Below are 15,686 nucleotides of genomic sequence, written 5' to 3'. Positions count from 1 at the left end.
ACCATTCACGTGGAGAACATGTAGGTCTCACCGCAGACTTCTAGTACTGAGCCACACACAATTGATTTCATCAAAGTGTATGGGCCTGAAGATGGTGTTGACGCAGCGTCAAAAGTAGTAGCCAAGTAAATATAAAATCTAAAGTAAAGCTGGAGGAGTTTCATTTTTAATAAAAAAATAATAATAATAATGTTAATCTGTTGTTTACAGTTGTCAGTTCAAGCTGCCACAAAAGTTGTTGCACTAATATCGCTTATATATGAGGAATAAAATCGGTCTTACAACTTGTTGGAAGCCTGGTGTAAAATTTATTTGCTTTTCCAGCAGATGTTCTTAATTTGTAATGTTTCCTAAAGTTAGATAACGTTGTCGTCAAACTGAAGGGTAATTTTAACAATGAGTTCTGTAGCTGTGGTCCTGTTGGATATGGTATGCCATTGCCTTCCTCTTACCTGTATTACCCAGCCTGTGGTAGGGTGACCTATAATTTAGTGTGGACTGTGAACCATGGCACTACTTAATATTTTTCACATAAACAAACATTGCCAATATTTCTTAGTGACAATAAAACCTCCTTCTCACTTACTTGTGTCATTAGTTGTACTAATCAATGTTAATTACTCATTTTGGCAAAGGCAGTGAAATATAATTGTATTTTGCTTTAAGTTTGCAGGGCAGCAAATTTGTTTTCAACTGGTTGCCTTTTACTAGAGAATTATATTATTAATGATGTTCAGAGTCTTGATCCAATACCAACAAAACGACAGAAAGGCCCTACGGGTGACATTCATTGGTTACGACTAGCAGAGTAAGTACACATATTTCCAAATCTTGCACATTAAACAGAATATTGTCTGAGTAAAAGTGTATGCTAGAGCACAAAAGTGTTAAAACTTACATATTTCAGTGTGAATGCTTTACAATTCACTGCAATGTATGCATTGAGTTCTTCCCTATAGTTTTGAATAATTTTATTTGTTTGTGCATCAAATACATACAGTAACAAGAATTCCAGAATGATGCTGGTAATGAAAATGACAAAAGGGAGCTGTAGGCATCTTGTTTATGTTTAACCTGTGGTTCATAGAAACTCATAACAATGCAGTGATGTTACTAGCTTTGAAGCTAGCACTCTCTTTCTACTTCAGAGCACACATTCTCACATACACATTTGTTCAGACATTCGAAAGTGTGTGTGTGTGTGTGTGTGTGTGTGTGTGTGTGTGTGTGTGTGTGTGTGTGTGTGTGGAGGGGGAGGGAGGAGGTTTTGTGCATGCGCTAGTAAAATCAGTGTGCTGTTCAGTGTTTCCGTAATGCAACACACGATACTGTAATGTGAAACATGGTACTCTCTGTTACAGGTGTGTGGTTGCCATTTCTCATTTTTGTTTGAACAGGGTGTTGTTCATACTTACAGGGATAATATTTATTCTGTAATTTGTTTTGTGTACTCTGCTGTTGGGTCACAGATTATTTTTGATATGTATGTCAGGGTTTGCTTCACTTGCAATTTTTTATTTTTTTTATTTTTTTGAGAGCAGGCTGCATAAAGAGATGACGTGCAACATAATTTATTACTTGATGAGTGCTGAAATGTTACTTTGCACTTTGGAGACACTGTCAGTGTTTACTTAATTTTAGAACTGACGTGGATCTTGTTGGAATTTATGTAACACAATGTGTGAATGAATGAGTAACTGGAAACATTGTGGGATGTCTCTCTTTTCCCACTGTTACAGAAATTTGCAACATATGCTGTGAGTTAATATCAATCAATAATGCCCTTGGAATGAGGTTTCTGATACTTTGTGATGGTGTAATTGCTGAGATATCATGTATCCAAACTCCCAAATGCCTGGAGCAGATGTCTGGTATGAAAGTTACTGTAGTGGGATAAAATCGTGTGGCTTTAAAGTTTACTAACCTGTGTAAGTAGCAGATTTTAATTAAATATGAACACTGAATACCATGCTTTTTTCCCTGAGGTGACCTTCTAGCTAAATGTTACTCATATTTATAATATATTTTAATTCAGTGAAAAAGCATCAACTAGCATTATTAAAAGTGTCTATGAAAGTTTTTGTGGTGTGTCAATGCAGTTAAATCTTCACAGATTTCTTGTAGTCTTGTGTTATTTTGTTGAAACAAAACTTCACAGAGATCTCGTATCTAAGGCACAGTCATTGCCCATAACATGCCTCTCTCCACTGCCCTGTTGAAGGAAACCTCAACAATGATTTTTGTGTTGAGGGTTTATGTTGTTCCAGCTGTCATCACACTGTCCATGTGGATACTTTTCTTGCTGTAGACAAGTCTGTTACTACCTGATCAAGGTATGTAACATAGCTGTACAGTCTCTCATGGCCAAGTGAACACTATATTTAATACCTCGGGCACTAGTCATGCTGTACTACTGAGAGGCTGTATAGCATTCAGTATGACCATCTTGAAATTCTGTATTCACTTAACTGCTGTGGTATCTCAATCTGCACAAGCAGCAATAATGAGCTAAACCATAAGATTGATAGGCAACAGTCCTGCTGCTGTTGAATTCTGACACTTGCTGGGAAACATTTCTGCTTCTTAACACAAGGTATAACAGTATCTTCTTATAAACAGCCCACATTCAAATTTAATTTTTGAATGAGAATCACAGTGCGTAGTCTTTCCTTATATACAGGATACATGTGGTATTACTCTTACCTATTTTATACTGTTGTGCTGAAATGCACATCATCTGTATATCCATGTTGATGTTTGTTGCATGCTGTTGTGGTGCAATTCTAAACACCAGCAGTTTAACTGGCAAGAAGTGTAAATAATAATAATAATAATAATAATAATAATAATAATAATAATAATAATAATAATAAGAAGAAGAAGAAGAAGAAGAAGAAGAAGAAGAAGTTGACATTATACCAATTATACTATCAACTACAGGAGTCATACCACACAATATCCACCAGTACATCAATGCAATACAGCTACATCCAAACTTATATATACAACTACAGAAATCTGTAATTATTGATACATGTTCAATTACCCGAAAGTTCCTAAATGCAATGTAACATATATCGTACAGTTAAAAGGAAGTCACGCTTGATCAAGGTCCGAGTCACTTTCCATTTTTAACCAGACATAACGTCTGAGAAAGGAAAGAATAATAATAATAATAATACAAAGAGTAATGGCACTATGATACTGAGGCAAATAGAGAGCAGTATGTGGGAAAGGGGGTGTGGGGGTTCTCAGTTGAAAATTTGGAAGAAATGGGGTGGACAGTTAGAGAAAATGTGATTGAAGTTTCACAGCAAAGAGGAATGCAGACAAATGATAAAACTTCAGACAAGTAAGACCACCATATGTATAATGTGGTAAGCGATTGCAGGCAAATGAAATACATTAGCTCTAGTTCATTTTATAAAGCAGAAATCACGGGCATATGTAAGTGATTGGTGTTCTGTACTTCATTTGCCACAATCACTATCTAGTGTGTGTGAACATCCAGGAGTTCTCTGCACACTGTTTTAAAAGTGTTGCTGTCCACATGAAACAGAGAACTGTGTCAGTTATTCACTGTATTGATTCTTATTTGACAGCAACAGGTCCGCCCCACCCTGAATTGCTGAATTGATTCTTTCCATCTAAACACTTTAATACTTCCCTGGCTATGGGACTGGAAAGTCCTGCCCACTTTCTCTAGAGTCACAAAAAAGCATGGCGTTAAATTCATTTCCAGGCGTCCTGTCAGGACCTTTGTGTACCTCAGCCATAGCACAGGAAAGAAGGACATTATTGTGAGTGTTTTGATGTTTATTATCTAGTTTTGTACTGTTGTAGTTAATGTAAACCAACATTACAACTGCAATAAGTAAACAACCCATCAAATATGATGAATATAGTCTGGCGGGACTCAGAATACCTACTTGTGCTTTGTAAGTATTTTTTTTTTTTTTTTTTTTTTTTTTAATGTATGTCTTACAATGCATTTGCTGTCTTAGTTGCTTTGGTCATATTTTCCCCAAATATTAAGTCTTCTTTTACGTTTTTCATAGTGGGCCAGAAAGGGACATTGTTGATGGGGTTTATTTAAAATGAACAAATGCTCATGAGACAAACTGACCATTGTAAATATACAGAGAGTACAGTGATATCACTAATATCAAACATTTATAATTTTTTAATGTTTAGATTGTAATTTCCACCTCAGGCGAAATGAGCATGTATTTGACTTTGTTGTCCTGCGATAAAGCTTTCTTGTTACTACATCGGTGAAAATTAGGTAAATACGAGATACCCTAGTTTAACATTTAATGTGTTCTCTATTCATTTGCCCTAAAAATACATTTTATTCATGCCTGTGGTACAGTGTGTAATTTTTACAGATGGGAGTGACTTAAAACCATAGATACTATGAAAATGATTTTAAGCATGTTGGGTACATTTCCTCATAGATGATAAAAGGTGTAAACTATAAATAAATATAGGAATTATAATTTTGTTTACCTGAAGGTGATAATTTGGTTTCATTTCACTTTGTACCCCTGCAGACTTGCACACGACCATTTTGATAGGTTAACTGAATAACCAAAAAATAGGCAGATTAGTAAAACTGTTATATTAGGAAATCTGACCATGAGTACTCAAGTTTCTACATTGTGCATGTATATGTATGGAAAGAAAATACTCTACCTGACAAAAAATGTTAAACGCACAGAAGGGGAGAAGGAAAATAAATGAAACTTTATAAGCTGAGAGGTTATGTGATGATATTTCAGTGACTATAAAATTGATTCAAATGTACAGAAAACTTGGAACTATGATCCTACTTAAAATGTACCCCTTGCTGACCTGGATGTGTGCACTGATTTGGTTGGCAATTGTGTCATTAAGCAGTTGCATCCACTCCTGGGGTAACCTGGCCCCAACTGTTGTTACGTGGTCTTCGATACCTTGGATACTAGCAATGGGACCAAGCTGATTTTCAGGTTGGTCCCCCACATGTCTTATTGGGGACAGATATGGGGATCTTGCTGGCCATGAGGGTATCTCAACATCACACACACAGTTCATAGAGATACATATTGTAGTAACCACAATCAACAGCGGGAACGCCTTGGGCTGCGGATCGGAGCCGTCAGGCGGGGAAGCCGCCGACGTGGAACACGCACCACCGGGTAAACACAGGACGAGTCGGACGACAGACCAACGACAACTGGCAACAACCAACCACGACCGACTATGAGCGACACAACAAGGAAGAGATAAACAACAGAGGCTTGTGGAAACCACAACACCAAACAGCAAACATAAATCCACTCGGAACCAGAGCCAGGCAAATGTCAACAACGAGCAACGACCAGAACGTAGTATCGCCGAGATAGAAACGCAATCCAGAGTGAGTACCGGACTGGCTGGACTAGGGCAGAGCGGTTCCCTATATATGAAACCGGAGGGAGCGGCTATTGGCCGCTGTCTGCACGTGGCTTAGCGGTGGCGCCCTCCCTGCGCGAGAGCCGCTGCGCGGAGTAGCCGCCGCAGAGGCGGAGCCCTCTATGGGCTGACCACGTCCATTTGTTCTGCCGCGTGTTCGACTTCCGCGGCGGAAGGTACTGGATCCCTCCCCATAGGGGCGGAAATGCTCCGAACGATGCCGAGGTGGGCGGAACGAGGGCACGGGTTGTGAGACGTCTGGAGGGACCACTGGGGGAGGGGAGGGCAGACTGTCTGCGGCATCCATCAAGGTGTCACCAGAGGGCAGGGGGTCAGTGGGCGTCTCTATACCCCGGCGAGGCGGATGGGGTGTCTGCAGAGCCAGCGAGGAGATGGAGGTTGAAGGGAAGGGCTCCACCTCGAGGGACGTGTCCGCACCAGGAAGCAGGGAAGGCGGTGGGGGAGGAATCAAGGCAGGGGCCCAAGGGCGGAGTTGGTTATGGTGGCGACACTCGAGCCCTCTGTGTGTCTGTACGGTTGTCACTCGCCGCCCCTGAGCCGCTGTCACCGTAGCAGGCATCCACGCAGGTGTGCTGCCATAGGAGCGGTCCCACATGGCCATGCCCGGGGTGTAGCGCCGGGAGGAGCGAGAGTGGGGCTCAGAAGGGGATGGTGTCAGCAGGTGGAGGAGGGTCCGCAGTTGTCGCTGGTGAAGGAGTTCGGCAGGACTATGACCAGCCACCGGTGTAGTGCGGTCGGTGCTTAGAAACAAGGTGAGGGCCGAGGTGGTGGCCGATGGCTCCACTGATTTCATCAGCTGCTGTTTGAAAGTGCGGACCAGGCGTTCCGCCGCACCATTGGATGAAGGATGGAAGAGGGGAGAGCGAATGTGTTTGATACCGTTAGCAGAGCGGAAGGTCTGGAACGAGGACGCCGTGAATTGGGGCCCGTTATCTGTGACCAACATCTGAGGAAGGCCTTCAATGGCCAACACCTGGGCCGAGGCAGTGAGGGTGGCGTCAGTGGTGGTGGACGCCATGCGAACCACATATGGGTATTTGGAATAGGCATCAATGATGAGGAGCCACATGGGGCCTAAGAAGGGGCCTGCAAAATCGAGATGGATCCTGTCCCAGGGTTGGCTGGGTGTTGGCCAGGGCGCGAAAGATTGTGGAGGACTAGCCTGATGACGCGCACACACTGTGCAACCACGGACCAGGTGCTCAATGTCTCCATCGATCACTGGCCAATGGACATGTTGTCGAGCCAACGCCTTCATGCGAGACATCCCCCAGTGTCTGCAGTGTAATAAGTGCAGGACATGGTGGCGTAAGTCCAGAGGGATGATCACCCGATGGGCATCCAAGTCCGTGGACAACAGGAGGATGTCCTCCATCACCGAAAGTCTGTGTAAGACGTGACGCCACGGGCTGAAGTCAGTTTTCAAACGTTGGGTAAGGTAGGGAGGCCAACCATGTGTCACATAGCGGAGGACTTACCGCAGAATGGGGTCCCTGCGCGTGGAAGCGGCGATTTGCGTGGCTGTCAGAGGAAATCCAGCGAGAGTCTCCCGGCGGGCAGAGGCGATGTGGAAGCACAGGACTTCCTGCGGGTCGAACGCCGGATCGGGTCCTGCTGGGAGACATGACAAGGCATCCGCATTAGTGTGTTGACTGGTGGGCTTATAGCGGATGGTGTAAGTGTAATTACACAAGAACAACGCCCAGCGCTGACGATGCTGAGCTGTCCGTTCTGGGAGGTGCGTATGGGGCCCGAAAAGCGACACTAAGGGCTTGTGATCCGTGAGGAGGGTGAACTGCACCCCAAACAGGTAAATGTGAAATTTCTGAACTGCAAAAATAATGGCAAGAGCCTCCTTTTCGATCTGAGAGTAATTCCTTTGCACAGGGGTTAACGTCTTGGATGCATATGCCACAGGTTGCTCTGACCCATCCTCATTCCTGTTTGCCAGGACTGCCCCAATCCCGTACGCTGAGGCATCGGCCGCCACCACCAAGGGACGATCTGGAGAGAAAGGCGTCAGGCAAGGGGCAGATTTCAGCATCGTCTTCAGGCGGGTGAAAGCCTGATCGCAGGCAGAAGTTCATGTGTAAGGTACCCCTTTGCGACGCAGGCGATTTAGAGGATGCGCGACGTGAGCGGCTTGGGGTAAGAACTTTAAGTAATAATTGACTTTCCCCAAAAATACCTGGAGCTCGGATAAGTTTTGTGGACGTGGAAGGGCATCGATGGCTGTGACATTGTGGTCCGAAGGGCGAATGCCATCTTTACTGAGCCAATGTCCTAAGTACTCCATTTCCGGTTGAAAAAAACTGCACTTCTCCAGTCGACAACGTAAACCTGCAGCCTGCAGGGTGTGAAATAAGGTACTGAGGTTGCCCAGATTTTCCTGGCGTGTGCGCCCCGTGACTAAGATGTCATCGAGGTAATTGACACAAGCCGGTATTGGTTGTGTAAGTTGCTCGAGATACCACTGGAAAATCACAGGGGCAGAGGAAATGCCAAACGGAAGACACTTGTATTTATAGAGACCGAAAGGCGTGTTGATGACGACGATGCCCTGTGATTCCTCATCCAACAGCAATTGGTGATAGGCTTCTGCCAGATCAATCTTAGAAAAGTACTCGCCACCTGCCAGTTTAGCGAAAAGATCTTCCTGTCGAGGAATGGGATAAGTTTCGACCAAAGACTGAGCATTGACTGTAGCCCCAAAATCCCCACAAAGACAAAGTGATCCATTGGGTTTCTTGATGACCACTAAGGGCGTTGCCCAGGCACTCGATTGTACTGGCTCGATAACCCCCGCAGCCTGGAGCCGATCGAGTTCCTGCTTGACAGCCACACGCAAAGCTACCGGGATAGGCCGAGCCCAACAAAAGCGAGGCCGTGCGTTCAGCAGTAAATTGATGTGTGCCTGGAAATCGGAAGCGCAGCCCAGGTCTGCCGAAAACGGGGAGGAAAAGGACGCGCACAGATCGTCTAGGTCCTGAAATGGAACCGTAGTTGAAACGAACTGCACTTCGTCTTGAATGGAAAAGCCAAACCGTGTAAACACATCTAGTCCAAAAATGTCCGAAGCCGACGGGTGGTCCACCACAAATAGGATAAGGGGCCGGGGAACGTTTTTGTAGATGGCCATGACAAAAAACTGGCCACGGAGAGGGATGGAACCGTCGCCGTAGGCGACCAACCTCCGAGAGGGTGGGGACAATTCTGGAGATCCGAGACGTGCATACGTCATCAGATTGACCAAAGAAACTGTGGCCCCCATATCGACCTGGAAACGGACGTCCTCGTTAAAGATGCGTAGGGTGAGGAATAACTTTTGAGGCAATGTGTCGGTCCGAGGGGCGACTGCGTGTAAAGCATAGATGGCCTCCTGTTAGCCCGCAGGGGCGGGACGGGGGCGGGTCGAGCAGTTACGACAGACAGATTGAAGGTGGCCATCTTTCTCACAGGGCGAACAGGCCTTCCAGCGATGGGGACAGTCAGCTCGAGTGTGTGCCGAGAAGCACTGGGTGCACGACGGGAGGGGGCCACGCGGCCGACATCGAGGGGCAACCGGCGGTTTGGACATCAGACAGCGAGGAATCTCGATGGCGGTGCCCTCTGGAGACTGCGCCTCGTCGACGGCAATAAGGAGTGGAGCGGGAAGTGGACTCGACCACTGCCACCTGGGGCTGCGCCATGAGACGTTCGTTCGCCGCTTGAGCAATTTCGAAGGAATGCACAATACGCAGAATGCCTTCCAACGACGGGTTGTCCAACTTTAACGCCGCAGTGCGGACCTCAGGATTGGGCGCCAGTTTAACAACCACATCCCGAATTAACGAATCTGCATATGATGCCTTGCACTGCTGATTGGTGCATGTGAAGTTGCGTTTGCGGCTGAGGCCTTGCAGATCCGTCACCCAGGAACGGTAGGACTGACCCGGCTGCTTGTGGTATTGATGGAATTCCAAGCGAGACGCAACCACATGGTATCGCTGGGAATAATAGTTAGTTAGCAGTACACAGATCTCATGAAAGGAGAGAGCCATGGGGTCGGCCAACGGTGCCAACTTGCGGAGCAACAAAAACGTGTGTGGTGAGGCCCAAGACAAGAACAACGACCGCTCCAGAGAGTCATCCGACACCTGAAAGGCCATGAAATGTTGCTTCAGACGATGCAGGTACGTTTCCCAATCCTCTTTTGCGTCGTTGAACGGTGGGAATGACGGCGGACGTGGGAACGTCTCTGAAAGCGGGGCACCTGGGGAAAGAGGTGGGAGGGAATCCCTCTTATTGACCCTGTCCAAGAGCAACTGCAGTGAGGTCTGTAAGACCTCCAACTGCTGCTGCTGCTGTCGCATGAGCTGCTGCTGTTGCTCTAAGAGAGTGAGTAATTTCTCTTCCATACTCCTATGTTCTGTTTACCTCGTCGCCAAATGTAGTAACCACAACCAACAGCGGGCACGCCTTGGGCTGCGGATCAGAGCCGCCAGGCGGGGAAGCTGCCGGCGGTGGAGCACGCACCACTGGGTAAACACAGGATGAGTCGGACGACAGACCAACGACAACTGACAACAACCGACCACGACTGACTATGAGCGACACAACAAGGAAGAGATAAACAACAGAGGCTCGTGGAAACCACAACACCAAACATAAATCCACTGGGAACCAGAGCCAGGCAAATGTCAACAACGAGCAACGACCAGAACACAGTACCGCTGAGATAGAAACGCAATCCAGAGCAAGTACCAGACTGGCTGAACTAGGACAGAGCGGGTCCCTATATACGAAACCGGAGGGAGCGGCTATTGGCTGCTGTCTGCACGTGGCTTAGCGGTGGCACCCTCGCTGCGCGGAGCCCTCTATGGGCTGACCACGTCCATTTGTTCTGCTGCGTGTACTAGACATATCATGTTTGAAAGAGTATTGTCCTGTTGAAAAATGTCATGATAATATCACATGGGAGGTACAATCACATTGGAAGAATGGTACATCTTTTCACGACACCACCATGCTTGCCAATCTTGATCATCGAGGATAGTGCAGAACCGTGATTCTTCGATGAACAGACTATGACCCCCTTCATCAGCCATCTGTGCTTTGTGTTTACAGTGGCTCCCTAGATGCATTCATTTTTAATGTAGCATTAACAACAACCTACACCTGGGATGGTAATTCCATAGTCCATCTGCTGCTGGTCTGTGCCCAATAGTGCAGGATGACACAGAGTGTTGCAGGGAGTCCATTTCTTGTTCTCAGATGGCAGGTGTAGTTGTGAAGCGGTGGCCATGTGCTTGGTGCACAGTATGGTGTTCCTCTCTCTGGGTTGTCAGACATGTTTCACCAGAACCTTGGCAATGAATATGCCTGCCCTTACATTCCCTTGCAGTCCAACACTGGGCCATTGCCACATCCAAATGCCTCACAAATCTGGGTATTACACAAGTTGACCAGGGTAGCTCTGCATCCTTCACTGTGATCATTCAATTTCTGATGATATTCATGCCCCATATATAGCTTACCAGGTCGGGTAACACTATTAAAAGAGGACAACACTAATACAGTCTGGTGGGTCCTACATTTCACGGAGAAATGCAGTCCTAATGCTTTAATACCCCAATAAACATAATTATGTAGCTGAATCTGTGAAACAGTATAAAATGGTATTCAAAGTGTACACTTTCTTCACAAAGCGAAGGTTATGAGGTACAGAGTGTAGTTAATCATTTAATGATCTGATAGTGTGTGTGAGAGGGGTGGGGATAACATGGCAATAAAATGTGACTGATGTGATGAATGAAAATAGTTTTGATTCTAATCGTGCCAGTCAGAATTCTTGATGCATCATCGTCATCATCAGTTTTCTGCTATATTAGAAGGTCCTTTGCCTCTCCATTTTCTGCGATCCATTGCTTTCTTCTTAAGGCTGCTGTATTTGTACCATCTTTCACTTTATCCAATATCTGAAATCTTTTCCTTCCTCACTTCCTTTTCCCTTCTACATAACCTTCTGAAGCTAATTATTGATGCATCTTCTGCAAATTTGAAGAACTCTTGATGCATCTTCTTCAAATCATAATGTACAGAATATTTTCCTTCATCTGTTTCTTCTACCTGAGGTACACAAAATCCTTCATGTGTATGTAGTGAATGTTATATTTCTTTTGTGTCTTAATTTAAGGTTGTATACGGGCCTTGGAGATTGGAACTCTGTCCAAGGAATATTTCGAAACAGTTTGGAAACATCTGAAAACTTGAAAAAGGCTCTTGTATGTCAAGCAGACATGGAATGGAAACCTGCAAGTTTGCATTATCGTAATGCTTTAAAGGACACATCATGTGAAGACCTACAGGACTTCTGTCGTAGCTCGTATTACAAGGTACAGCTCTGGTGTTACTTTCTTTTTTATCTTTCAAAAGTATAAAATACATTTGATAACATAAAAAAATTATGATAAATAATGTCTCGGCTGTACTCACCTTTAGAAAATACTTAGTATTAACTCTTGAAATTATTAATTCCTTCCATGAGGATAAGAGGAGGATAGGTTGGAGAAGGTTGAAAGGGAACGCATGTCACTCAGATCCCAGATGAGAGGATCCACCTCTTGAGAGGACAAGGGGAGAAAAAGGAGGAGACACATCAGAGAATGGAGTTGGGAGGAAAAGTTCATTGGTAAGCACTGTTCCAACTTCCAGGCTAAAGAGGATTAGAACAGAGTGGGAAGTAAATATAGATACGAGCAATGAATAGTGTGATTACACCTATGGTGGTGAAAAATGAGAAAGAAGGTAGGAAGGAGAACAAAAATGAAAATGTAATAGCAAGAAATAAAGTAATGAGACATAATAATATGTATAAAAAATAAAAGAAGATTATGATAATGATAGAAGACAATGGAGAGTGTCTTAACAGAGGTTAACTCTAGGAGGGTGTCGGGATAAGGTGATGTATTTGAGGGCAAGTGCCTATCTTTGGAATTCAGGGAAACTAGTATCAGGTGGGAGTATCGGGGTAGCCCTTAGGATGAAGAGGCATCTACATGTACTTGTGCATTTACACCTACATGCATGCTGTGCAAGCAACAATATGGCATGGTGATGTGTACATTGTACCACTACTGATCATTTCCTTTCCTATCCCATTTGCAAAGAGAGCAGTGGAAAAGTGACTGTCTACATGTCTCCATACGAGCCCTAGTTTCTCTTATCTTATGTTCGTGGTTCTGGCACGAAATGTACATTGGCAGCAGTAGGATTGTTCTGCAATCAGTTTCAGTGCCAGATCGGTAAATTTTCTCAATAGCGTTCCTTGAAAAGAGTGCTGCCTCTCCTTCTGGAAGTCACATTTGAGTTCCAGAAGAATCACTATAATACTTTCTTGTTGATTAAAGCTACTGCTAACAAATCTAGGAGTGCACCTTTGAATTGCTTTGATGTCTCTCTTTAATCTTTCCTGGTAGGGGTCCCAGACACTCAAGCAGTATTCAAGGATGGGTTGCACTAGTGTAGCATTCAGGACTTTTCTGTCAAACAGAAGAGAGTTATTTTTTATTGCTTTTACTTTTTTGTTCCCCGCTTTTCCTTCTTTCTATTTTTTTTTCCATCCCTACTTCTTTACTTCAATATTCATTTCTCTTCATATAATCCATCTTTACTTCTCATTATGTCCTCACAACAGATGGGTGACTATTGACCTTACGTCTGAGTGATAAGCCCTCCCTTTTTAACCTTTCCCAATATGGTGGAAATAATCATTGTCAAAGCCAGGATAGTGTGTGCAATTTTGTGTGTGTGTGTGTGTGTGTGTGTGTGTGTGTGTGTGTGTGTGTGTGTGTGTGTCAGCAGCAGTAAATACTTCATCTGCAGAAATGCTTTGGCTCAGCATTTTTGTACCTTAAATTATTTATTTCACAACAAATAGCAGAGTGTGTCACATATTTGCTCCTCAGTTTTTTTTCTGTCCTGGCAAATCAACTCCTCACTAGAGTGCAATATGTAATGAGACTACAGTAATAGAACATTCTTATCCATTTGTGCATGTGTAATGTCTAGTCAAAGAAACATTGACTATGAGATTAGATTACATTAACTGTATATTCCATAGATTTATAGCAATGAAATACTTGTGGATGTACAAATGAGAAAATCAAAATAAATATGTTAGACAAGATTTAATGCCAATTCCAAACTCTTGCGCTAGTATTTAATGCCAATTCCACAGATCCTAACTCAAATACAAGTAAATATAACAGAGGGAAACATTCCACGTGGAAAAATATATCTAAAAAGAAAGATGATGAGACTTACCAAACAAAAGCGCTGGCAGGTCGATAGACACACAAACAAACACAAATATACACACAAAATTCAAGCTTTCGCAACAAACTGTTGCCTCATCAGGAAAGAGGGAAGGAGAGGGAAAGATGAAAGGATGTGGGTTTTGAGGGAGAGGATAAGGAGTCATTCCAATCCCGGGAGCGGAAAGACTTACCTTCTTTTGTCAGTCGAGGTGGAAGAGTAGAGGCAAAGAAGTTTTTGAAAGACAGGTGAGGTATGAGTGGCGGCAACTTGAAATTAGCGGAGACTGAGGCCTGGCGGATAACGAGAAGAGAGGATATATTGAAGGGCAAGTTCCCATCTCCGGAGTTCGGATAGGTTGGTGTTGGTGGGAAGTATCCAGATAACCCGGACGGTGTAACACTGTGCCAAGATGTGCTGGCTGTGTACCAAGGCATGTTTAGCCACAGGGTGATCCTCATTACCAACAAACACTGTCTGCCTGTGTCCATTCATGCGAATGGACAGTTTGTTGCTGGCCATTCCCACATAGAATGCATCACAGTGTAGGCAGGTCAGTTGGTAAATCACGTGGGTGCTTTCACACGTGGCTCTGCCTTTGATCGTGTACACCTTCCGGGTTACAGGACTGGAGTAGGTGGTGGTGGGAGGGTGCATGGGACAGGTTTTGCACCGGGGGCGGTTACAAGGATAGGAGCCAGAGGGTAGGGAAGGTGGTTTGGGGATTTCATAGGGATGAACTAACAGGTTACGAAGGTTAGGTGGACGGCAGAAAGACACTCTTGGCGGAGTGGGGAGGATTTCATGAAGGATGGATCTCATTTCAGGGCAGGATTTGAGGAAGTCGTATCCCTGCTGGAGAGCCACATTCAGAGTCTGGTCCAGTCCCGGAAAGTATCCTGTCACAAGTGGGGCACTTTTGTGGTTCTTCTGTGGGGGATTCTGGGTTTGAGGGGATGAGGAAGTGGCTCTGGTTATTTGCTTCTGTACCAGGCCGGGAGGGTAGTTGCGGGATGCGAAAGCTGTTGTCAAGTTGTTGGTGTAATGTTTCCGGACTGGAGCAGATTCGTTTGCCACGAAGACCTAGGCTGTAGGGAAGGGACCGTTTGATGTGGAATGGGTGGCAGCTGTCATAATGGAGGTACTGTTGCTTGTTGGTGGGTTTGATGTGGACGGACGTGTGAAGTTGGCCATTGGACAGGTGGAGGTCAACGTCAAGGAAAGTGGCATGGGATTTGGAGTAGGACCAGGTGAATCTGATGGGACCAAAGGAGTTGAGGTTGGAGAGGAAATTCTGGAGTTCTTCTTCACTGTGAGTCCAGATCATGAAGATGTCATCAATAAATCTGTACCAAACTTTGGGTTGGCAGACCTGGGTAACCAAGAAGGCTTCCTCTAAGCGACCCATGAATAGGTTGGCGTACGAGGGGGCCATCCTGGTACCCATGGCTGTTCCCTTTAATTGTTGGTATGTCTGGCCTTCAAAAGTGAAGAAGTTGTGGGTCAGGATGAAGCTGGCTAAGGTAATGAGGAAAGAGGTTTTAGGTAGGGTGGCAGGTGATCGGCGTGAAAGGAAATGCTCCATCGCAGCGAGGCCCTGGACGTGCAGAATATTTGTGTATAAGGAAGTGGCATCAATGGTTACAAGGATGGTTTCCGGGGGTAACAGATTGGGTAAGGATTCCAGGCGTTCAAGGAAGTGGTTGGTGTCTTTGATGAAGGATGGGAGACTGCATGTAATGGGTTGAAGGTGTTGATCTACGTAGGCAGAGATACGTTCTGTGGGGGCTTGGTAACCAGCTACAATGGGGCGGCCGGGATGATTGGGTTTGTGGATTTTGGTGGGGTCAGGAGGTTGATGGAGTCAGGTGAAAGGTTTTGCAGGGGGCCTAGGGTTCTGAGGATTCCTTGAAGCTCCGCCTGGACATCGGGAA

General features: G+C 45.0%; 1 protein-coding gene across 1 annotated transcript in view; it reads left to right on the top strand.

The window, feature by feature from the left end:
* Window positions 1-15,686, top strand: part of LOC126226731 (DNA-dependent protein kinase catalytic subunit-like) — a 563,510-nt gene that overhangs the window by 391,873 nt on the left and 155,951 nt on the right. Inside the window, exons 36-37 of the mRNA XM_049942233.1 lie at window positions 667-808; window positions 11,633-11,831. Of these exons, the coding sequence (XP_049798190.1) occupies window positions 667-808; window positions 11,633-11,831 (341 nt within the window). The remainder of the gene's footprint in view (window positions 1-666; window positions 809-11,632; window positions 11,832-15,686) is intronic.

Source organism: Schistocerca nitens, chromosome 1, assembly GCF_023898315.1.
Source record: "Schistocerca nitens isolate TAMUIC-IGC-003100 chromosome 1, iqSchNite1.1, whole genome shotgun sequence".
In the NCBI taxonomy this organism is placed as follows: domain Eukaryota; kingdom Metazoa; phylum Arthropoda; class Insecta; order Orthoptera; family Acrididae; genus Schistocerca; species Schistocerca nitens.
Note: the sequence above shows the minus strand (reverse complement) of the source record. Positions and strands in the feature narration are given on the sequence as shown.